The sequence below is a fragment of the Gymnoscopelus microlampas genome, assembly GCF_963454915.1.
Source record: "Gymnoscopelus microlampas genome assembly, chromosome: 11".
Taxonomy (NCBI): domain Eukaryota; kingdom Metazoa; phylum Chordata; class Actinopteri; order Myctophiformes; family Myctophidae; genus Gymnoscopelus; species Gymnoscopelus microlampas.
The window spans coordinates 48,679,248-48,705,382 of record NC_139948.1 but is presented as its reverse complement, the minus strand read 5'-3'; the positions used below and the strand labels follow the sequence as shown (position 1 = coordinate 48,705,382).

Sequence of the window (26,135 nt, the reverse complement as noted above, 5' to 3'; positions counted from 1 at the left end):
ACCATCATTTTATAATGGACAAAAGGCTCTATGCACAGCAGCCATTTTGGAGAGAAATTGGGCCTCTTCTTACTTCCTTCACAGGTGTTACCAATGATACTAATGAAGGATCTGTTCCATTCTGGTCAAACAGAGTCAGGGTGCTGATATTGTGCATGTTGGCTCACTGGAAACACTGCTACACCAGTGGGTCTCAAAGTGTAGTCCAGGGACCCTCATGGTTCCTTAAGGGGGGTTCCAAATGTCCCCTTACAAAAAAGGTGTGTAACTCTGAGAGTGTACAAATGGAACCAAATGGACCCGTACGGGTCCATTTGGTTCCATTTGTACACTCTCAAGAGTTATGTGGGTCCAGAACCACTGTGCTACATGAAATGGAACAGAGCCTTCATTAGAATCATTGGTAAAACCTGTGAAGGAAGTAAGGAAGAGGCCCACTTTCTTTCCAATATGGCTGCTGTGCGTAGAGCCTATTAACATTTTGGGCAAGTGGGGCATGACCTTCGGGCAAGTAGAACATGCTGTGCTAACGGTGTGTCTGTCCGTACAGTGCCATGTCTGCATGGAAGGCCGTTTAGCCCAGTGACAGATGCACAGACACACTGACAGGCTCATCCATACAGATCACTGTTGTTTTATGTCTCAATGTGGTTCCAAGAGGCCGAGAATGGGAGGAATGCATGCAGGCCAGAACACACACACACACACACACACACACACACACACACACACACACACACACACACACACACACACACACACACACACACACACACACACACACACACACACACACACAGCAAACATCAGGAGCTACGCGCACACACAAATCACACTGTCCGCCGTCCAATTTCCCCAGTCTGTCTCTCACAGCCAGCGAGATGCTACACACACACACACACACACACAGCATGATGTTCCAGACACTGAAACCTGAGCCTGGGGTTCCTTCTGCTGCAGCACTGGGCGCGCGCGCGCGCACACACACACACACACACACACACACACACACACACACACACACACACACACACACACACACACACACACACACACACACACACACACACACACACACACACACACACACACACACACACACACACACAGAAAGAGAGATGCACACACACTCAGAATTCATACAAGATCCAAAATAACACCCATACCCGAGCAAATAGATACAAACGCTTCACACACACACACACACACACACACACACACACACACACACAGAAAGAGAGATGCACACACACTCAGAATTCATACAAGATCCAAAATAACACCCATACCCGAGCAAATAGATACAAACGCTTCACACACACACACACACACACACACACACACACACACACACACACACACACACACACACACACACACACACACACACACACACACACACACACACACACACACACACACACACACACACACACACACACACACACACACACACACACACACACACACACACACAGGGTGAAAGGAGCATGGCTAATGAGCATAATGCTGTCTCAGTCATGTCTCCAGACATTCTCGCACAGAGAGACAGACAGACAGACAGTACTGAGGGTTCATCTCAGTGCTTCCCAAATGTTTTTTTTCAAGACAAGGACCCCCAAATTAACATGTATTTGGCCATGGCGGACCCCCCCCCCCCCCCCCCCGCATTTGAAAGGATTCTGTTCCAGGAACCCACATAAGAGTGGATTTGTGTTAAACATTTTCCAAACAATAATTCCACATTCAGAAAAAGATTTTTCTGATTTGAAAAAAAAAAGAAAAACGCTGATCTAAAACCTCACAACGTAAATTCTAGGGGGCCTAGTATAGAGCCCTGGGGGACCCCCCCGTTGGGTCCACTAAGTATAATAGGGGTTTTAAGTGGTTATTAGAGTGTGTGGGACCGGGAACGTCATGAAAAAGAAATACCTTATTAATATAGAAAGATATGAAATCGTTTCCCAGCATATCTCCTCACCATCCCCTGACATTTGAACAAATTCAATAACCGCCGACGCGAACGCTAGAGCGGGGGGGGGGGGGGGGGGGAGAGAGAGAGAGAGAGAGAGAGAGAGAGAGAGAGAGAGAGAGAGAGAGAGAGAGAGAGAGAGAGAGAGAGAGAGAGAGAGAGAGAGAGAGAGAGAGAGAGAGAGAGAGAGGACCCAATTCCACCCTGAATCAATCAATCATGTCTAGCTAATCATTTCCCTGTTCACAGATGAGAAAATAACCGGGCTGATCAATCCCAGGCTGTCCTGGCGGTTTCCTTCCTACGCCGGGCCTGCTGATTTACTGCACCACCCCTCTGTCTCATGGATCACACCGCAAGCCAGGCTGCACACTGACTGCACGCACACGCAAACGTGCACACGCACGCGCGCACACACACACACACACACACACACACACCACAGGGCAGTGGTGGACACGAAGTACTCAACCCCAGTTAAGCAGTTAATTAAAGGACGACTTCACCCATTTTCGACCTATCTTCATATAATTGGTCCTCACTAATGATAAAATGTTACCATTTTTTTCTACTCGCTCTGTGTCTCATAGAAGGGCTGTGGACACTTCAGAAAACCCGCCTACCAGTGACATCATCATTAGGCAGGTCTGTTTTTGTTTTCAAACAAGATTTTACATGTTTTGTTTAGATTTGTATTAACACACCGTGTGCCAGAGGTTTATTAAAATAGGGTATATCTAGTGCCAGCATATCTTCCATCCACTTACGTTGATATGTTTCGTGCTGTAGAAGCCCCGACGAGGAGCGCATGTAAAACAAAGCCTGCGTGCGAGACGGCGGAGGGTCCCGACTAACGCCTGGAACAATAATATTTCTAACGCGATCCTCCATTGCAGAGTGATCGCCGATCGAAAACGGCTCACTTCCACCACGTTAAAAAGAGATAGGAGATATTAAGCTTTTAGTCAAGGAGTTAACATTAGAGCGGACAACCGGAAGCATTTTTTTTACATGGATCCACATCCGGCCTCTCCTTCTTAGAGACTCCTTGGATGATCCCAAAGTTTCGTTAGAGCCCCCCACGTGGGAAAAATATATTTAAAAAAAAAATGGGCCAAAAACGGTCCGGACCGTTTATGGCACATAACGCATAGCTTCTCAAAAACGGTCCGGACCGTTTTTGGCACACAATGTATTAACACATTGACTGCCAATCGCGTAGAGCTACGCGAACCTATTTAAAGCCGCCACATGCCAGTCGCGTAGACCTACGCGAAGTGGTGTTTTTTTCTTTTTTTCGTTTTTTTTTTTTCCAATTTTCGATACGGCACATTTCATTGTAGCACCACCGGAAACGGAATTATCCGGGATCCGGTTTTGCCGATCCCGTCGGCCTCCGTTCTAATGACGAAACTGAAACGCCATTTTCTCTTTGTAGTTTTTCTCCTCGCTGATCACTGTTTAACATAAACCGTTCTAACTACAACATGGCGGCTCCGTTTTGCACGTGGTTTTCACTGGTCGAAGCAGGCTCCGCTATGTTTACAAACAGTATAGAGCTCAATCTTAAGGATTTTAACGAGGTCTATGGCGACACGAAAAAAACTAAAAAACAATAAAACGCTGGCACTGGTAAGTACATTATGAGATTAACCTCTGGCATGGAATGTGTTAATGCAAGTACACATAGGTACGTTCATACGTACGATCTACAAGCTCACAATGCGTTCGCAACGCATTGTGAGCTTGCAGATCTGCTATTTTCAAAAGACATTTATACATTTTATTTATACATTTGAAAACCTGTGAAATGAGACATTCTGCATAACCAGTACATTCTACTTTTGGTACTTTAAGTACATTTTGATACCAATACTTTTACACTATTACTCAAGTATATTTTGAATTCCGGACTTTTTACTTGTAACAGAGTGCTTCTTAAATTACAGTATTGATACTTTTACTTAAGTAAAACATTTGAGTACTTTTTTCACCCACCACTGACAAAGTGTAGGTTATGGAAAAACAAGCTGTTTTCATGGAGTAAACAGGGCGTCCCTCCAGGCCTGGGTGTTGAGACGGAGCTGCCCAGAGCTCTACCGCTCAACAACACTCCTCCCCGGGGGGGCATGGAGCTGTTGTTGCCACCCTGAGAAGAACCAGGAACTGGTTGGTGGCTATAGGGCAGTGGTTCTCAAACTTTTTCATGTCAAGGACCCCCAAATTGACACTTATTAGCCCGCGGACCCCCATTTGAATAGATATGCCAGGGACCCCCCCATAAGAGAAGATTTTTACGGCTCTATAGCAGTGATTCTCAACCATTTTAATTTCAAGGACCCCCCAGTTTGACATGCATTAGGGCTACGGACCCCCATTTAATGGCATTTATATCTCTGGGACCCCAATTCATATTGTAAAATCAATGTTAATCTAACTCTGAGAGTGTACAAATGGAACCAAATGGACCCGTTAGGGTCCATTTGGTTCCATTTGTACACTCTCAGAGTTACAGAACCATAAGGGTCCATTTGGTTCCTGTCCATCATTTAGCTGGGGACCCCCTGGAACTCCCTCAAGTACCCCTGGGGGTCCCCGGACCCCACTTTGAGAACCAACGCTATAGGGCATAGCAGTTGCGGCCACTTCCTGGTTCTACTCCAAAATACTCAATGCATTTTTCCCATTGACATTTCCAAAAATATTTATATCAATTCATTTAAGCCTAGAATCAAGCCATCCAGGGTCCTGGTGAATCATGACCATTAAACATTTTTTTCTGTGATTGTTTTTATTTTATATTTAATTATATGATATGATATACTATATTTAATAAATACCCTTTGTTTTGCCGTTTTCAAAAACGTTTTTTTCACAGAATCAAACGTTTTATGGTCATGATTCACCAGGACCCTGGATGGCTTGATTCTAGGCTTAAAATAATTGATATAAATATTTTTGGAAATGTCAATGGGAAAAATGCATTGAGTATTTTGCAGTGGAACCAGGAAGTGGCCGCAACTGCCCTATACAGAGGGACTAGTGTTGATTTTGACAGCAAATTTTGCTTTAGTTCAGTCTTTTGAATAAAATTCCATTCCACGGTCTCCTCGCGTATTAGAAGGACAACATCAGTCACCAGAAAAAAAGGACGAGTGTTTCCGATGAATCTAACATGGTTAAAATGGAGTTTGAAGTTACAATGGGTTTGTATGGGAAGGGGGCGTGTCTGATAAAATTAATATCAAATATCTAAACACTGAATCAAGCAACTTAAGAACTGTCCAGGGTGCTCCCAAAAGCATGAGTAGAAGATAAAATGACCCAAAATTAGTTTGAAAGTGTAATATCCCCTTAACTATTGAGAGGGTAAAATGAAACCAAATGGACCCTTACGGGTCCATTTGGTTTCATTTTACGCTCTCAATAGTTAAAAATCTATAAGGGTCCATTTGGTTTCATTTTACGCTCTCAAGAGTTAAAGATAAGGGTCCATTTGGTTTCATTTTACGCTCTCTAGAGTTAAAGATCTATAAGGGTCCATTTGGTTTCATTTTACGCTCTCAAGAGTTTAAAGATCTATAAGGGTCCATTTGGTTTCATTTTACGCTCTCAAGAGTTAAAGATAAGGGTCCATTTGGTTTCATTTTACGCGCTCTAGAGTTAAAGATCTATAAGGGTCCATTTGGTTTCATTTTACACTCTCTAGAGTTAAAGATCTATAAGGGTCCATTTGGTTTCATTTTACGCTCTCAAGAGTTAAAGATCTATAAGGGTCCATTTGGTTGCCAACTCTCCATCATTTAGCTGGGGACCACCTGGAACCTCCTCAAGGACCACTGGTTGAGAAACCACTGTTGCACATCAAGCTGCCTCACGCTACAGAAACAGGAGATACTTTAGGCTCCTGACCTATAAGGGCCACATGGCTCTGGAGCAGTGGGTTCCCAAGGCTGCCTCCCTTCCGTACTACTTACTAAACATTACTATATTCACCCGTTTCCTAGACTGTGAGTTTTCCACTTCCTGTCGATTTCATTGGATATCATTGGAAGTGGAAAACACACATCAAAAAGGAAACAGGTGAATAGAGTGTTTGTTCAGTAACAGGGGTCTTTCCAGCTCTTTAGTAAACAGAACATAAATCTTCAGCTCAGGATACCAATTTGATCTAATCAGGAGAGAGAGAACAGACAACTCATAGAGCCTACAGAATAAACAAGTATATTATTTTTTATTGGAGCACTTAAAACATTGAAGCTGATAAACTGATAAACGGCTAAAATGTTGTCTCTCCTGATTGGAGGAAATTGGTGACCCACCTGATTTATTATTGTTTTGTTTATGAAAGAGATGGAGAGACGGGGAGAGACCTCTGTTACTGACCAAACACTCTATAGAAATACATAATATAGAGCTTTAACTTATTTGTTTCTTTATATTTACATTTGTTTTGGAAAGTATGAAATTATTAACACATTGATTGCCATAAACGAGAATTCTCGTGTTTGCAATAGTGTTTGCCTCGTGGAGGCTTCTGCAGCTCTAAACAGATCAGCGTAAACCGTTTGAAAAAACCTCTGGTGTTAAACGGGTCAGTAATTTCTATATGTATATTAAATTTATTTTCGCATATCTGCCACGATGTGCAATTATTTGTGTGGCAATTAACACATTCCATGCCAGAGGTTAATCTCATAATGCACTTACCAGTGCCAGCGTTTTATTGTTGTTTTTTTGTTTTTTTCATGTCGCCATAGACCTCGTTAAAATCCTTAAGATTGAGCTCTAAACTGTTTGTAAACATCGCAGAGATCTGCCTGGTTCGACCAGTGAAAACCACGTGCGAAACGGAGCCGCCATGTTGTAGTTAGAACGGTTTGTTAAACAGTGATCAGCGAGGAGAAAAACTACAAAGAGAAAATGGCGTTTCAGTTTCATCATTAGAACGGAGGCCAACGGGATCGGCAAAACCGGATCCCGAATAATTCCGTTTCCGGTGGTGCTACAATGAAATGTGCCGTATCGAAAATTGAAAAAAGGAGCAATGTGATTTTTTTTTTTTTTTTTTTTAAAGAAAAAACCACCACTTTGCATAGCTCTACGTGATTGGCACTCAATGTGTTAATCGTCAACTTAAATTTGTAATGGTGAAAGCCGTATACAACCAAAACAAATGTATTTAGATGTAAAAAAAAGAAAAGAAAAAAGAAAAACCCTCTCAAATAAACACTCCCAGGAGCCCACAAGCTCAGCTTCCGGGTGTTTGTGAGCTCAAATATCAACCAAGGGAAGACATCATAGAAGTAACATAAACGGCAATAAGATTCTTCTACAAGACCTCTTCTGCACGGGCCGTGTGATATTATGAGGTTCAAGTCCTTCACACAAGCGACAGTGGTTTGTTATATATCATTGTAAACTTGTTTTAAAGAGACTCGTTAAAAATACTCAAGAGAGGGTGGCTTCTATCTCTCCCTCTCTCTGTCTCTCTCTCTCTTTCTCTCTCAGGGGTGTTACAAGGCATTGGTTCTAAAAGTGGGGTCTGAGGACCCCCAGGGGTCCTTGGAGGGGCAGCCTAAGTCGGACTGAATGACTAAAACGTTTTTTTTTTTTTTTTTTTTTGTAGGGGATTACATGTAGCCTATCTGTTATGAAAGAGAAATTGTATCATGAGTTAGTTTAACTAAGGTCCGTTTTACTAAGTATATATGTCACAGGTAGATTGGCATTCCAGGTAGATTGGAAGTGGAGCGCTTGTTTTTAGTGCTCGGTGCGGGGCTGCGATGCGAGGACGACGACTACGACAACATGAATATACATACATACCGGCCTCAGTGGCGCACTTCGATAATCATTAGACTCCCCATCCACTATCACTGGGAGTCTGGGTTTGACTCCCGCTTGGGACATTACTTTTTCAAACAACCGCGGACTACTTTTTTTCACCGATAAAGTATAGTTTTGGACCATGACGGAGGCGCGCCGACTCAGCAGACCTTGAGGCCAAGGAGGCGCACCCGAGCGCCTCCAGGCGCGAGTGCCCGCGCCGACCGGCCGATGGTCTGCTAGTCGACTGAGCGCCGCCCGAGTTATGTACCGATAGGCACAGAATCGTAAATGATGTTGTGGGGACTGCGTTTGCCCCTCTGTGGTTTGCCCCAACTGCCACTCGCTGCACTAACATAGCCCGCCAGCCCGCCCCCGCCCCCTCAGGCTCGCCCCCTTGTGCTTCGCGTGTGTGTGTGTGTGTGTGTGTGTGTGTGTGTGTGCGCGCATGCGTGTGTGCATGCTCGTTTGTGCGCGTGTGCATGCGTGCGTGTGTGGTGTGGGACTCATGTCTGGCTTTTATTGCCCGCTAGCGTTGGTTCTACAGAATTGCCTGGGGGGGGCGGACGGGCGATGAAAACAAGCACTTCTTTTCCAATTTACCTGGAATGCCAATCTACCTGTAACATATATATGGGTCTAAGTGGCTAAACTGAAGTGACATTGATGAATTCATTCTGTTATCAAAGTATTCTGAGGCACCCCTGGACTAGTCTGGGAGGGTTAGCGTCGGAGCTTGGACAGCAGGGGCGCGGCCACTGCGTTGTGATTCAAATCAACAGCCAATGAAGAAAAGGGGGCGGGATCCACATGCAGTGGGTGTTGCATCTAAATAGGATCGACAGGAAGCAATTTCCCCTTGAGAAATTTCGGCCGCCATTGTTGTGTACTGCTGTTTGCCTCTCGTCGGACTTTTTAGACGAGTTGCACAGCTCTCAGACCGGTAAGAGGCGTGTCCGCTCAGATTCAGAGCGTAAGGTACATCCCGCCCACAAATACCAGGGCTCTGGCCCAGAAGTTCCTCGCCAGAGCTGGCGATAACTTCTGGGAACTCAGATTACCCCTGGACTTGCGTCAAGGCACCCCAGAGGGCCGCGGCACCCACTTTGAGAAGCCTTGCTGTAGAGGACCATGCATCCCCGACGCCACGGCGGCTGGCGAGGAGCACTTTGAGTGTGTCTTTTTTTTTTTTCAAACGAGAGGCGGTTATTCTCTGAGAGCAACGTGGTCGTTCAGGACGGAGTATAAGTTAGGCTTAACGATGAGGGAACGAGAGAGAGAGAGAGAGGTTGCCAAGTCACATACTGACTGCACTTACAGAGAGCTTGGCTCTTAGAGTGTTTAAAAGAACTTAAACACACACTGGGTCACACACACACACACACACACACACGCAGCTATTTGGCCTGAAACGCTGCCCAGAGAGAGAGAGAGAGAGTGTATGTGTGTGTGTGTGTGTGTGTGTGTGTGTGTGTGACTGTGTGTGTGTGTGTGTGTGTGTGTGTGTGTGTGTGTGTGTGTGTGTGTGTGTGTGTGTGTGTGTGTGTGTGTGTGTGTGTGTGTGTGTGCGTAAACGACCTAGGAGGGACTCGTAAAGTCAAACGGCCGTGAGGTCAGGAAAGCAACACCGTGGCGCTCCAGATGGCTCCCTTGATTAGCCCATTAACCCCTTCAATCCGGGAACGCATCTCTGTCATTTTTTTGATTTCTTTGGCTATTCATCTACAAGATCGTAGTGCTAACAGAGCTTGTAGATCTGCTTTTTTTTTTTTATCCTGAAAGTTTGTGCAAATATTTGAAAATATTGTTTTTTTTTTTAAACGAACATTTGTAACGCAAATCTTTGCTTCTATGGGGGGGGGGGGGGGCCTGGAACAAAATATTTTGAGATGGGGGGTGGGGGGGGTCCGCGGCCGAATACATATCATTGTGGGTGGTCCTTGACGTGAAAAAATCACTGATTACAGCGACATAAGTAAAAAAATATATACGTTTTTTAGAATCTCCCAGCAGCAAAGATTTGAGTTACAAATGTTCGCTTTGAAAAAAATATATATATTTAAAAGACTTGCACACATTTTCACGATTTTTCAAAAATAGCAGATCTACAAGCTCATAGCGCGGCACCGAGTGCCGCGCTATGAGCTTGTAGATCTGCTATTTTTTGAATAGCCCCAAGAAATCTAAAAATGACACAGATGTGTTCCCCCTGGGTCTTAAAGGGTTAAGATCCGAAGCCGACTCTACAAATGCCTTCTGAATCAGTATAGTTCTCACAACTTTACAGATTTTTTCCAAAAATAGCAGATGTACAAAGCCTATTAGGGCTGTTAACTTTCCTCAGAAATTATATTCGAATATTTGGCAGCTACTGTAGCGCCCATGGGTTGCCGGTTCGATGCCCTATACCGGGACAGTGGCGGCGGAACGGGGCTGTTAGAAAAACAAAATGCCCTCCGGGGTGGATGAGGCCATCTGCTGCGTATCATATAATATCAGTGGTTCTCAAACTTTATCCATGTCAAGGACCCCCAAATTGATACTTATTAGCCCGTGGACCCCACATTTCAAAAGATATGCCAGGGACCCCCATAAGAGAAGATTTGTTTTACGGCTCTAGCAGTGATTTTCAACCATTTTAATTTAATTTTAAAAGGACCCCCAGTTTGACATGCATAAGGGCTACGGACCCCCATTCAATAGCATTTCTATCTCTGGGACCCCAATTGATATTGTAAAATCAATGTTAATGCAACTCTGAGAGTGTACAAATGGAACCAAATTTGGTTCCATTTGTACACTCTCAGAGTTACAGACCCATAAGGGTGCATTTAGTTCTTAACTATCTATCATTTAGCTGGGGACCCCCTGGAACTCCCTCAAGGACCCCTGGGGGTCCCCGGAAAAAAATACCTCAAAATTGTACTTAAGTAAAGTACTTGAGTAAATGTACTTAGTTACTTTACACCACTGGCTGACACACACACACACACACACACACACACACACACACACACACACACACACACACACACACACACACACACACACACACACACACACACACACACACACACACACACACACACACACACACACGTCGCCCTCTGGCAGCAATTCACTTCTCTTTGGCTCCCTCATGTGGTGGCTGATGTCAACTGCATGCAGTCTTTTTGAAAGCATGAAGACAGTGTGAGAAACACACATCTGTGGATTAACAGCAACTCTTACAAGGGTTATAAAGGTGGGAATTAAAAGCTGTGGACCGGCGCTGTAAAGCCATCGAGTGGGTGTGGGGGGGGGAGGGGGGCAGCAATTTAATATCCTTATCTGAGGTAATGACGAGTGGGCAGTGTTGCCATGTCCAATTATTATAAGCGACTTTGGGCTTCTTGTCCTGTAAAGTTGCTCGTAAATATTGGGCTTGCTTCCAAATGTTTTAATTATCATTTAAATCTGTGGTTCTCAAATATTTTTATGTCGAGGAGCCCCAAATCAATATGTATTTGTCCCTATACCACCCATCTGAAAATGTTTTGTGGCAGCCTGCCAGGGAGCACAGTACCAGATTTGTGCACATTATATTTAAAGATTTTGTTTTTTTAAATAGCAGATCTACAAGCCGTTGTGAGCTTGTAGATCTGCTATTTTCAAATAGCCGATGTATACAGTATAATGGGTTTAACGTGCTCATGTAGCCTATGGTTGCTTCTTTTGTGCTTGTTTTCCTAGTTTCCTGGTTGCTTATCTCTCTGGCAGAATCTGGCAACACTGATTGCTGCGTCAAGTAATAACACTCCTTTGCTGCAGGCCAGGAACCAGAGATGTCTGTCTGTCCCTCATGTGACAGGAGAGAGAACCCACATATAAGTGTGGTTTTCGCACATGAACCTACAGTAGGGCTGCATTTGGCCTCCCATAATTAAATGAACTTGAGATGACTGGTGGATCACGGCTAATCTCTCAAGAACAGATTGAGAGCTGCGCTACCGAATCTGTTCGGGAGCCCCGTTCAGAACGTGTGAGCGTTGGCCTTCTAGTTTACCCAATCAAATGTAGTGGGCGGGATTTACATCTGCGCGTTCGCTTCCCACTGGAAACAAACCCAAACTCATTTAACAATAGCGTCCTCGGAGCCGACAAAACCCACGGAAAGTTAGTAACATTTTAACTTGCTCTTTCATCATAGAAACAAGTGGGCTTATAACCAAAACCATCCATGTTCTCTGGGAGAAATGGTGTTAAGTGTTCCGTGGAGAAATATTGTTAGTGGGAATGAAAACATGGGCGCACCACCGGAAGCGGAGGGCTGAGGGTAGAGACCAAACGCCGGTTTCCAGTCATCGTCGGTCTATTGAATCACTCCCCCCAGAGTCAAATGCAAAAGTGAAAAACGCCAGGGGTGCGGTTCTTCCTTTTTTTTTTTTACGATGGGTTCCCAGATTGGGCTTCCCATAATTAAATGAACATGAGTAAAGTAGTGATAAATGATTACATTATAAAACATACATTAACCACTTTAGCCCTGTTTTTTTTATATTCACCGACCTGTTTCCTAGGCTGTGTTTTCCACTTCCTGTCGATTTCATTGGATATCATTGGTCATCTGACCAGTTTCATTGGATTTCATTGGATCAAATCGACAGGAAGTGGAAAACACACAGCCTAGGAAACAGGTGAATAGGCTATTTGAAAATAGCCAATTTACAAGCTCACAACGCGTCGCATCGCGACGCGTTGTGAGCTTGTAGATCGGCTATTTTCAAACATTTTAGTACTTTTACTTTTGGTACTTTCAGTACATTTCGATACCCATACCTTTGTACTTTTACTCAAGTAAATTTTGAATTGAGTACTTCTACATTGCAGCGTTGATACTAAACACTTGAGTACTTTTCCCACCACTGCTTATTATGTAGAACTATGTTCTTATTCCTGCTTTCAGAGATTTGCCCGTTTAACCCATTAAGACCTGGAACTGTGTCATTTTTTGATTTTAGCTAAAAAGCATTATTTCACACTTTGGGCTATTCAAAAATAGCAGATATACAAGCTCATAGCGCGGCACCGAGTGCCGCGCTACGAGCTTGTAGATCTGCTATTTTTGAAAAAATCTTGAAAATGTGTGCAAATCTTTGAATACATATATTTTTTAAGCGAACATTTTTAACTCAAATCTTTGCTTCTGGGGGTCCCTGGAACAAAATATTTTGATGGGGGTCCGCGGCCAAATACATATAATTTTGGGGGTCCTTGACATGAAAAGGTTTGAGCACCACAGATATAGAAACATAAGTTTTTCAGAAAACTGTTGGGATTTAGGAGACATGTAGAATCGGCTTCAGGTCTCAATGGTTTAATGCTCTCCTCCTCCTTCCATGAGCTCATGTAATGAACTTCTATCTTGGAAATATTAAGTGTCTCTCCGGCTCCGTTTTGCCTCAACGTCCTGATTGATGGAGGATTCCTCGACAGAGGACATCATCATAATCTTTAATAGCCTCTTCTTGGCACGCAGCATAACGGCCCTTATCCATTTTTTTCCCCACAACCACAACATCTTGTAAAAAGAATACTCTGTATGAACTCACTCTTGGCTCAAAGCAATCCTTTTTGATCAATGAGTAGGGCTGTGGATCTTCTGCTATCTCACGATTCGATTCCGATTATTGGGTTCACGATTCACATTTTTCCAGATTTTTTCAAAACAATCGATTCTCGATTCAAAAACGTTTTTGTTATTTTCCGATTCAAAAACTAGATCGCTATATTGCTTGAACATGTGGCTTTGGTTTTGTGGGACATTATGCTATATCATACATGGGCAACTGGTGGCCCGGGGGCCACATGAGGCCCCCACCTTCACTTAATGCGGCCCACAGGTTAATATCAGAACACTGATATATTATTATTGATTTCAGCTGTTTACAATTCCAAACATGCAAACATGACCCGCTTTAATTACTTCAGTCTATATTAGTAGCGTAATGACTAGTATTACAATTCTTGTCTTTTTTATGACCAATGTATTTGTATTTAAGTTCTACAAGGTTATTAAGATCTACAAGCTCAAAACGCGTCGCACTGCGACACGTTTTGAGCTTGTAGATCTGCTATTTTGCTACTTTTGTGTGACATAGAATGACGATGACATAATTTACGAAAAAAGTTAAAATACGGAGATAAAAGAGGTGTCTGCCAGGAGCTTTCTATTATTGGCAAGTAGCTTCTGCCAGCATTTTAAGCATTCTGACTAATTCCACACACACACACACACACACACACACACACACACACACACACACACACACACACACACACACACACACACACACACACACACCTGCTCTCGTTGTCCAGGAAGACGGAGCCTTGGCTCTCTTGGAGCGCCTCGCTGACGGGGGACAGGCAGAAGGGGGAGGAGAAGGTGTCAGAGTCTGAGCCCATGGTGCTGTCCCGGCTCACCTCGTCCGAGAGCTCGCACGAGCCCTCGTCCGCCTCTTCCCCCGGCGCCGCTGGTGCTGCCGGCACCGCCGGGGCCTGGGCCTGGTCCTGGTCCTGGTCCTGGTCCCGGTCCTGGTCCTGCCACCAAAAAGGTTATTAATATATAGTTAAAAAGCATGTATTATGCATGGATTTAAAGCAGAATAAAAAATCTCACGTCTGAAAAATGACATCCTATAATTTGCGATTTGGGAAACGGTGTGACCGGAGCGAATATCGGTGAATATCCCAGACAATTCAGGTTTTATGGCAGATGGAAACCAAAAGTAGAATGGACAAAACATTTTAAAAACTAGGATTTGCAAATAAATTATCTAAATCATACATGGGCCCCCACCTTCACTTAATGTGGCCCGCAGGTTAATATCGGAATACTGATATAATATTGATTTCAGCTGTTACAATTCCAAACATGCAAACATGACCCACTTTAACTGAATGACTGCCAGAATCATTTCAGATTTTTTGCTGTTGTCTGCCAGAGATTTTTGATTGAAATTAAAAAAGTACACAGGAGCCGAGATACAGAATTTTTAAGTTTTGAGTTAACAAGGAAGTGGATGGGAGTCTAAATCTTCGAAAAATCATATCTCCTTGGTCTTTGGGTCAAATTGATTTTTTTTTTTTTTTTAAATCAATTTTTTTTCAATTTTTTTAATTTTTCAATAGAACGCATTTATGCGTGATTGGCGGCCAAGTGCGCTATTTAATAGATCGCATTTATGCGTGATTGGCAGGAATTGAGTTAATACTATATAAAACCACAATGTTAAAGTTAACATAGGTATAACTAAATGCATTTGAAATCAAATAAAAATGTTCCTTTTCAGGATTCCAATTCAAAAATAGCAACAAAAAAAAACAGGATTCCAATAAAAAAATAGCAGATCTACAAGCTTGTAGATCGGCTATTTTTTCTACTTTTGTGTGACATAGAATGGTGAAGATAAGAGGTGTCTGAGAGTTAAAATACAGAGATAAGAAGTGTCAGCCCGACAGTTTATGCAATGTGGCCCTCTGGAGTGAGTGTGGAAATATGTGGCCCTTTCCATCATCAAAGTTGCATCACACCCCTGATCTAAATGAACTAACCAAAATGGTATTGTATGTTTATAAAACTAACAAAACATAGAAAATGCCTCTTAGTTTTATTTTTTTGTAAATATTTCCAACATAAGCCTGATATTTTGAGTGCATATGAAATCTTATCTTGCAATTTTTTTTTAGCAATGCCAGTATTAAACCCAGTCGTCAAAAACTGTCAAATATCTTCAAAAATAGCGACATAGTGCGGCACTCGGTGCCGCACTATGAGCTTGTATATCTGCTATTTTTGGGAAATATCTTGGAAGTTTTGTGCAAATCTTTGAATATCATTTTTTCTTTTTAAAGCGAACATTTTTAACTCAAATTTTTTGCTTCTGGGGTATTCTACAAATGTCTTCTAAATCCTAAACGTTTTTTGAAAAAAAAAATGTCAAGGACCACCCAAAATAGGTATTTGGCCGTGGACCCCCATATCAAAACATTTTGTTCCAGGGACCCCCAGAAGTTGTAACTGAGTTAAAAATATTTGCTTAAAAAAATATACACATTCAAAGATTTGCACTAATGTTCACGATTTTTCAAAAATAGCAGATCTACAAGCTCATAGCATGGCACTCGTGCCGCGCTATGAGCTTGTAGATCTGCTATTTTTTAATAGCCCAAAGAAATCTAAAAATGACACAGATTATTTCCTGGTCTAAATGGGTTAAAACATTTAAAAATGTATACAATAAAATAAACTAGCAAAACTGCTTTCAAAACTAATATAAACAGATAAAAAAAAAGAAAACGTCTTAACTATAATAACCTTGTTGTGCTGGGTGGGTGAAGGCTCTATGCCGGCCTCCTCCACCAGGGGGAGCTGCTGCTGGCCCTCAGCGGTGGTGGTGGCGGTGCTGGTCAGGTTCCTCTCCTCATCCTCCTCTTCCTCCTGGGCGGCGGGGGGGCGGGGGTGTGGCCTGGGGGAGAGGGAGGGTGGGGGGGGGGGGGTAGACAGTAGACAGATGCTCTTGAACAACACTGATCTTTCCATTTTAGCTGTGTTAATCACACTAATCCATGTAATCAATTATACAAAATAATCAAGAAATCAATAATATATTGGTTATGTTATGCGAAAAGTAAAAAAAAAATTATATATATATATATATATATATATATATATATATATATATATATATATATATATATATATATATATAAATATATAAATATATATATATATATATATATATAAATATATAAATATATATATATATATATATATATATATATATATATATATATATATATATATATATATACTGTATATATATATGGCCAAAACAGGGCAAATAGCCGACCTACAAGCTCACCAGGAGCTGTTTTGAACAATGCTATAGACGGATTTCCGCGCGACGTCATCACAGAGCAGAATGCGCAATCTGCGCATGCCCGGGTGAAAGGCGCGTTCGAAAATACAGCCCTGAGCGGCAGTGAGCGCACTGGCCAATACAAACTAATAGGCGAGTGTGCTCCGGTGCGTAATTTCCAAACGCACCCATAGGCTTCCCCCTCCTCTGCGCGGTCATATTCCTCTCATGTTTACTAACAGGAAACCCGTCTATTGTGGGACCCAGTATAACATGAAGTGGTTAAAGGTAGGGTATGTGATATTTTTTGGTATACATATATATTTTTTTGTTAAAAAGGTTAAAGCAAGGGTCTTCAAAAGGGGGGTCCGCCAAATCTTTGTGTGACATGATTTTTTTTTTATCTTAAAGGAGGAGTTCACCCAAAAAATGACTTATTTTCTATCAATTGCACACCCTATGAAACCTTGAATCCATGGATTCTTTTTTGTTTTTGTCGCATTCCTAAGCTAATAATTTGATTCCCGTCTCCTACCGGCTAATGTATCCGGTAGGAGACACAAAGTAGATTATTTGAGTCTCCTACCGGAAATACACACGGTCATCAAATTATTGTCTTAGAAATGCCACAAAAACAAAAATAAATCCATGAAATCGAGGCTTCATGGGGTGTGTAATTGATAGAAAATAAGTATTTTTTTTGGGTGAACTCATCCTTTAACCACTTGAACCATAGCATCCCTTTTTCTGAGGAAAACTTTAGCCAAAAAATAGCAGATCTACAAGCTCACAACGCCTCGCAGCTCACACCAAGCCTCTTTGGCAAAGAGGCTTGGTGTAGAGCGAAAAAAGAGCAGACCAAGTAAACCAAAAAAGTTTAATCTGAAACATATAATATACAATATAGAGGGGGTCCCTGCTTCATCTCTCACTCAGCTAGGGGGTCCTTGGCCTGAAAACATCGAAGACCCCTGGGTTAAAGTAGTATATTCTGATAGTAATCATTGCTACAGAGCATTTGTTGGGTCACAGGGGTCTCTCCAGCTCTTTAGTAAACAGAATATAGTACATTTTCAGGTAGGTGACAACATTTAAGCCAATCAGGAGAGAGCACTGAAAATGCATTTTCTGTTTAATAAAGAGCTGGAGAGACACGGAAGACTCCTTTTACTGAACAAACACTCTATAGCAATGAGTACTCATACTAATCAGAATATAGAGCTATTTAACACTTATTTGAATCGAAGTAAATCACTTACCCTACCTTCAAATCGAGAGAGATAAATAGTACTATTTGTTCAATTTCAAATATAGTGAAAATAGCAGGTCTACAAGCTCACAATGCAATATTTTCTATATATTTTTAATACAGCAATGCATTGATATTAAAACAATGGTTTGATAATATTTTTTTTTAAAGCATGTAGATACTTTTGAATAGTTAAGTATTTTTTTGGTTAAGTAGTCCAGTACTTTAACTCAAGTATACAAAGTTGACTGAGGAACCTTCACCTTTTCATTGAGCAATATTTGCCCAGGAACATCTATTACTTTGCCCCAAGTACTGGTGGTGGTTGAATACTTTGTCCACCAATGCTAATAGAGAGTTTATTACATGAATGTTCTTCACAACGGAGACACACTGAAATGATGGCACCAGTAAACACATGGCTATGTTTTAATGTACTTTTATTGTGGAGACCCAGTATACAAGTCAGTGTGGTTGAATCGGACAATCCACTCATTAGGGAGAGACTGTACGAAGTGCACACACAGAAGTGAAAGTATAAGAACATCCCATGTTACACCATTCACCGTAATTGTGACAGTTTGTCATCACACAGTCTCCAACGGTATTTGCCTGTCCATTAAACCACGAGGTGTAGCTCACTTTGGAGCCATCAGACCACATCCACACAGTGTTCCACTGGGTGTCAGTCAGTCCAATCCAGACCCACATCCGATATGGGTCAACGTTATGGATCAGGCTTTGGACAAAGTCCATCTCCTCCTGGCTGTGGATGGACACCAGGTTGGCATCTTGAGACACGCAGTTCATCTCGGCTTGGGCCCAGAACATCTCTGAGGCGACGTACTTGTAGCAGCGGCCGTTGAAGCTGAACCAGAACATCGGGCAGTTTCCACGCTGTAGCTTCACCTCCGCCGAGGGAGCAGCGTGCACGGTGCCTATAGTACACACAGAGAGATAAAGGTGACACTCTTCAGAGGGATGCCATAGAAGAACAGTGGTGTAAAGTAACTTAGTACATTTACTCAAGTACTGTACTTAACTTTACTTGAGTATTTCCAATTTTCAATACTTTTACTTCTACTCCACTACATCTCAGAGGCAACTGTTGTACTTTTACTCCACTACAATTATTTGAAAACTTTAGTTACTAGTTACTTTTCAGATATACATTTATATATTATAAAAACACACATTGACCACGTTAGCCTTATTTCATACATAGGCTATTTGAAAATAGCCGATCTACAAGCTCACACATATATACATATATATATATATATATATATATACATATATATATATATATATATATATATACATATATATATATATATATATACATATATATATATATATATACATATATATATATATATATATACATATATATATATATATATACATATATATATATATATATATACATATATATATATATATATATATATACATATATATATATATATATATATATATATATATATATATATATATATACACACACACATACATATACATATACATATACATATATATATATATATATATATATATATATATATATATATATACAGATACACATAGCATTAAAAACAAATCTGCAGGTATGTACATGAGGTTAAACATAAGGTCCAACCATATAATGGTCATATATGGAACCATATGGCAGGGGTCCTTGAGGGGGTTCCAGGGGGTCCCCAGCTAAATGGTGTATAGTTAGGAACCAAATGGACCCTTACAGTGCTGTAACTATGATAGTGTACAAATGTAACCAAATGGACCCTTGCAGATTTCTTTGACTATTCAAAAATAGCAGATATACAAGCTCATAGAGTGCCGCGCTATGAGCTTGTATATCTGCTATTTTTGAAAAATCTTGAAAAAAAAAATTTTTTAGATTTTTTTTCCAAAAACTTAGGATTTAGAATTTGTTTTAAGAATAGCCTCAGGTCTTAATGGGTTAATGGATTAAAAGAACCATTCAATAACCTTTTTTTTTGTTTTGTTTTTACCTAGTGCCATGAGGCCCAGCAAGCACAGGAGTTGAGGAATCAGCAGCATGTCAGCCTGAGATGGTCTCTGCGTCCTTGGATCTTGGATTGGGGTCTTCTTTGAAGGGTCTGCGTCAGTGGAGCCTGGGTCGGGGTCTTCTAGAAGGGTCTGTGTCAGTGGAGCCTGGGTCGGGGTCTTCTTGAAGGGTCTGTGTCAGTGGAGCCTGGGTCGGGGTCTTCTTGAAGGGTCTGTGTCAGTGGAGCCTGGGTCGGGGTCTTCTAGAAGGGTGTGCGTTGCCATCTGTGTGTCTTGTTTGTCTGTCTGTCTTTTTATCTGCTCCACATGAGGGTGTCTTCACAGCTGGCATCGTTTGATTGGTCAAAATATATCAGCAGCTGTGGCGTTCACATAATCGTTGCTGTCGGGTGAAAATCTCGTACGTCCAAACCTGTGACTTTTCAGGAAATGGAAAAGTACTCTAACGTGTACTCAGGTACTGTACTTAAGTGCACTTTTGAGGTATTCTTATTTTACTGGAAGTGTTTCTCATTTTCAATACCTTCAACTCCACTACATCTCAGAGGCGAAATATCATACTTTTAATCCACTAAATTATTTGAAAACTTCAGTTACTAGTTACTTTGTAGATTTTGATTATTAATATACAAAACACACATTAACCACTTCAGGCCTATATACAGTACATTTCCGCCATTTGAAAAAAAGCCCGATGCCACACATAGTGAGCTTGTAGATCTGCTATTTTCAAAATATTTGTATACATTTTATTAATTTGAAAACTTGTGAAATGGGATGTTCTGCACATAATGAGTACTTTCTACTCTTGGTACTTTAAGTACATTTCGATACCAATACTTCTGTACTTTTAGTCAAGTACATTTTGAATTCCGGACTTTTACTCGTAGTGCTTCTACATCACAGTATTGATACTTTTACTTAAAGGACGACTTCACCCATTTTCAACCTATCTTCATATAATTGGTCCTCACTAATACTCATGATAAAATGATAAAAAGAAATCTACTCGGTCTGTCTCATAGGAGGACTGTGGACAGTCCAGAAACCCGTCTACCAGTGACATCATCGTTAAGAAGATTTTTTTTTCCCCAACAAGATTTCACATTTTTTATTTAGATCTTTATCAACGCGAGAACAATGGCTTCTATTGTTGCATTGCAACTTTCCAGGAATAGAAAGCCTGCAGTTTCTATTAGCTTGGATTCCCCATCGATGATGTCACTGGTAGACGGGTTTCTGAACTGTCCACAGCCCTCCTCTGAGACACAGAGCGAGTAGAAAATAATGGTACCATTTTATCATGAGCATTAGTGAGGACCAATTATATGAAGATAGGTTGAAAATGGTTGAAAATGGGTGAAGTACTCCGTTAAGTCAGTGGTTTTCAAACTTTTTCATGTCAAGGACCCCCAAAAGGATATGTACCCCCATCTAAAATATGTTGTTCCAGGGACCCCCAGAAGCAAAGATTTGAGCAACAAATGTTCGCTTAAAAAATATATATGTATCAAAGGTTTGCACAAATGTCCATGATTTTTCAAAAATAGCAGATATACAAGCTCATAGCGCGGCACTCGGTGTCGCGCTATGAGCTTGTAGATCTGCTATTTTTGAATAGCCAAAGTATAAAAGGTCATAATTATTCTGATGCTATATTAACACATTTTGCTGCGTATACCCCCTGGAACCCCCTCAAGTACCCCTGGGGGTCCCCGGACCCCACTTTAAGAACCAATGCTTTAAGTCAAATATGCGAGTATTTGACGAGCATTGGCCTGCCGTACATACCTGCGTGCTCGGTGGCGTGCGTTGCGGCGCACGGGGGAGCTCTCCGGGGTGATGTAGCGCAGCGCCTCCTCGTCCTGCCTCTGGATGCGGGAGTTAGGAACCCAGGTCAGGATCAGAGTGGTCCCCATGCTCTCATCCTTCTCCATGTGCACACACAGGTAGCCTGCAGGGGGCAGTGCACACACACACACACACACACACACACACACACACACACACACACACACACACACACACACACACACACACACACACACACACACACACACACACAATCACAACAGCTCATTATGTTTGTTTGGTGTCCATTCACACAAAAAAGCCAAAAAAGTGCAGTAACTGCATTTGTTGGAGACACGTTTACATTACATAAATAGCAGATCTACAAGCTCGTAGCGCGGCACTCGGTGCCGCGCTATGAGCTTGTAGATCTGCTATTTTTGAATAGCCTAAAGAAATCAAAAAATGCCACAGATGCGTTCCCGGTCTTTAATGGTTTAAATGTGAACGTCCTCACAAGTATAGCCATTCAAATGTGTGTGTGTGTGTGTGTGTGTGTGTGTGTGTGTGTGTGTGTGTGTGTGTGTGTGTGTGTGTGTGTGTGTGTGTGTGTGTGTGTGTGTGTGTGTGTGTGTGTGTGTGTGTGCATCTAGTAACTATAAAAGCACGTCCCCTCAAGTAAATGTGTGTGTGTCTGTGTCTGTGTGTGTGTGTGTGTGTGTGTGTGTGTGTGTGTGTGTGTGTGTGTGTGTGTGTGTGTGTGTGTGTGTGTGTGTGTGTGTGTGTGTGTGTGCATGTGTGTGTTTGCTCTCTTCTCGTATTGCATGTGTGGCCGCATTTGATCCCCAGGCTCGTTAATAAAGACTCTGCTCCTGTATGTCATTCCTTCTCCAGTTACCTGCTTAATCCCACTGTTGTTGTGTGTGTGACACTGGTTCTAAAAAACCAGGGGTCCGTGAGGCCGGGGGGCTTTCCGCAAGGGGGTGGGGGGTCCCCAGCAAAATGAGGGAACAGTTTTGAAGGGATAGTTCACCCCCAATATTACTTATTTTCTATCAATTACACACCCCATGAAGCCTCGAATTCATAGATTTGTTTGTTTTTTTGTCGCATTCCTGAGCCAATAATTTGATGACCGGCAGTCTCTCCGGTAGGAGACTCAAAGTGTCCACTTTGAGTCTCCTACCGGATACATTAGCATCTTTGCACCGGTCATCAAATTATTGGCTTACGAATGCAACAAAAACAAAAAAAAACTCCATGAATTCAAGGCTTCATGGGGTGTGTAATTGATAGAAAATAAGTAATTTTTTTGGTTAACTATCCCTTTAAGGACGGTGACTTTATGATTTTGACAGTTTTTTTCCATTTTGAATCCCCAAGCCTGAAGACGAAAATAGACGATCTATACAAGCTCACAATTTTAGTATAAATCTGGAATAAGTATAATAACCTCTAAACCTAACGTCTAATGCTACTATACTTGTGGGGACATTTGGCTCTCACACGTATAGTGTGTGTATTTTACAGACTGTTATTGCCTATTTTGTAAGTATATTTAGTTTTTAGTTTTCCTTTTTTATATTGCTACAATTTTATATTTCTGTCATATTTTATTGTTATGCACACTGTTCAGGAATATATAAGTGCAAGAAGGCTGCTATGTGACAATGAACACCAGGAACCATGACGCTAGAGGTGTGTAAAGTTGACCCACAGAGCCCTCTGGTGGACATATGTGTGAACAGATTGTCATACACCCAGACAGATAATAATACTGTAGTTCAGAGGTCTTCAACAGGGGGTCCGGGACCCCTAGGGGGTCCTCAGAGTTACTACAGGGGGTCCGCCAAATTTTTGTGATTTTTACATTAACCACTTCAACCAAGCATCCCTATTATGAGGAGAACTTTAGCCAAAAATAGCAGATCTACAAGCACACAACGCCTTGCGCTGCGAGGCGTTGTGCACTTGTAGATCTGCTATTTTCGCCAAAGTGGTTTCGGTATAGGGGGGGAAAAGAGTGAAAGTACAGAGTGAAAGGTCAGGTTTACTAAGTATTGTTTTTAGAGCATGGTTAAATGTGTGGAAATACACATCAACATGAATCCAACATGATAGTGCTGTGAAACAAGTCTATGAAGCTGCCTATGAAATCTATGAAAATAAAAAATACTTTATACAATATATAATGGGGGTCCCTGCTTTCTCTCTCTCTCAGCCAAGGGGTCCTTGGCCTGAAAACGTTGAAGACCCCTGCTGTAGTTGCATTAGTCGCTTTGCCACTTCAAAGGTAGGGTAAGTGATATGTTTTGGTTAAAAAGGTACTATATTCTGACAGTAATCATTGCTACAGAGCGTTTGTTCGGGCACATGTGTCTCTCCAGCTCTTTAGCAAAAACAGAATATAGTACATTTTCAGGTAGGTGACACATTTTAAGCCAAATAGGACTCAGAAGAGAACACTGAAAATGCATTTTCTGTTTAATAAAGAGCTGGAGAGACATGGGAGACTCCTTTTACTGAACAAACACTCTATAGCAATGAGCACTATCACAATATAGAGCTATTTAACACTTATTTTAACCAAAGTAAATCACTTACCCTACCCTACCTTTAATCCTGGCCTCCCTGTATTGGACGTGTCATTATAGGGGGGAAAAAGTCAATTAATTAAAGAGTGTACAGTGCTTAAAGGTAGGGTGATATATAGTGACATATTTTAGTCAAATATTTTCTTTTGTTAAAGAGGCTAAAGTACTATATTGTGATAGTAATCATTGCTACAGAGTGTTTGTTGGAGAGAGAACCAATCAATGGGAAACCAAAGAGTCCAGAAATAAACTGTTTGCACACGGCGTACGGTATTTTAGTTCCCTATACGGCTGACAAAACACTCATTGTATTCACACAAGTCATCTTATTATTATCATCATCAGGTCCAGTTGTACTGACGGTGATACTTTGACATACTGCACGCTCGGCAGCATTTTTGTGCCACAACAAGCGTTCCCGTGGGAAAGCCTCATAACTCTTTAAGACCGGGAAAGCATTATCTGTGTCATTTATTTGTGCTATTCAAAAATAGCAGATATACGAGCTTGTAGATCTGCTATTTTTGAAAAATCGTGAAAGTGTGTGCAAATGTGTCAATATTTTTTTTAAAGTGAACAATTGTAAAATATTTAGTTCCAGGGACCCAGAGAAGCAAAGATTGGAGTTAAAAATGTAAAGAAATTATTTAAAAATATTTGCACAAATGTTCAAAAATAGCAGATCTACAAGCTCATAGCGCGGCACTCGGTGCCGCGCTATGAGCTTGTAGATCTGCTATTTTTGAATAGCCAAAGAAATCTAAAAATGACACAGATGCGTTCCCGGATTGAATGGGTTAACCCAAAGCTTTGTTGCTTTTATTGTGTGCGTGAACAACAACACGACAACATGTTTTCTGTCTGTCAACATGTTTACTGTCTGTTGGGGGAACGCAACAACAGGAGGGATGGTTTTGATGATTAGAGGCCCCCCGTCAGACCAGGCTATTCTATTCTCATTCTCTATACTGTAGCTTGTTGTTGTTGTTGTGAAGCCAGGGTGAATCCGTTCTTTAACCAGTGGTCTTCAACGTTTTCAGACCAAGGAACCCTTGGCTGAGAGAGAGAAGAAGCAGGGACCCCTCCACTACATAGTGTATAACATTGTGTTGTAAATTAAAAATGTTCATACATTTCTTAAACAGCTTCATAGATAGCACTATCATCAGTGTATGTTCGATTAATGTGTATTTTCAGACATTTAACCACTTGAACCATCAATATTGAGTCTTTTTCCCCCTCTACACCAAACCTATTTGCCAAAAATAGGCGTTGTGAGCTTGTAGATCTGCTATTTTTGTCTAATGTTCCACTCAGAATAGGGATGCTGGGGTTCAAGTGGTTCATGTAAAAAACATGATCCTATCACACAAAGATTTGGCGGCCCCCCCTGTAGTAACTCTGGGGACCCCCTGTTGAAGACCCCTGCTATAATCCATGAAGACCGGAAACGCATCTGTGTCATTTTAAGATTTCTTTGGCTGTTCAAAAATAGCAGATCTATAAGCTCATAGTGCCGCGCTATGAGCTTGTAGATCTGCTATTTTTTTCAAAAATCCTTGAAAATGTGTGAAAATCTTTGAATATATAATATATATGTTTTAAAGCGAACATTTTTAACTCCGATCTGTGCTTCGGGGGGGTCCCTGGAACAACATATTTTGAGATGGGGGTCCGCGGCCAAATACACATCATTTTGGGTGGTCCTTGACATGGAAAAGTCGGGGCACCACTGATATAGAAACCTACGGTTAGGATTTAGAAAA

General features: G+C 41.5%; 2 protein-coding genes across 5 annotated transcripts in view; both read right to left on the bottom strand.

Moving 5' to 3' along the window:
* The window catches only part of tbc1d16 (TBC1 domain family, member 16), a 92,129-nt gene that overhangs the window by 43,716 nt on the left and 22,278 nt on the right, over nucleotides 1–26,135 (bottom strand). For 2 of the 4 annotated variants that reach the window (XM_084071157.1, XM_084071158.1), the window contains exons 3-5: nucleotides 21,776–21,938; nucleotides 16,161–16,311; nucleotides 14,145–14,383 (exon numbers count right to left, since the gene is read on the bottom strand). In XM_084071157.1, the coding sequence (XP_083927283.1) occupies nucleotides 14,145–14,383; nucleotides 16,161–16,311; nucleotides 21,776–21,938 (553 nt within the window). The remainder of the gene's footprint in view (nucleotides 1–14,144; nucleotides 14,384–16,160; nucleotides 16,312–21,775; nucleotides 21,939–26,135) is intronic. The other 2 variants (XM_084071159.1, XM_084071160.1) reach the window with 2 other exon arrangements.
* On the bottom strand, nucleotides 18,394–20,236 carry LOC311055737 (galactose-specific lectin nattectin-like; the record flags this gene model as incomplete). The annotated part of the gene is made up of 3 exons (XM_084072005.1): nucleotides 19,969–20,236; nucleotides 18,596–18,891; nucleotides 18,394–18,459 (listed from the first exon to the last, which is right to left on the bottom strand). The coding sequence occupies exons 1-3, from the start codon at nucleotides 20,015–20,017 to the stop codon at nucleotides 18,394–18,396; spliced, it is 411 nt and encodes a 136-aa protein (XP_083928131.1). The 5' UTR covers nucleotides 20,018–20,236.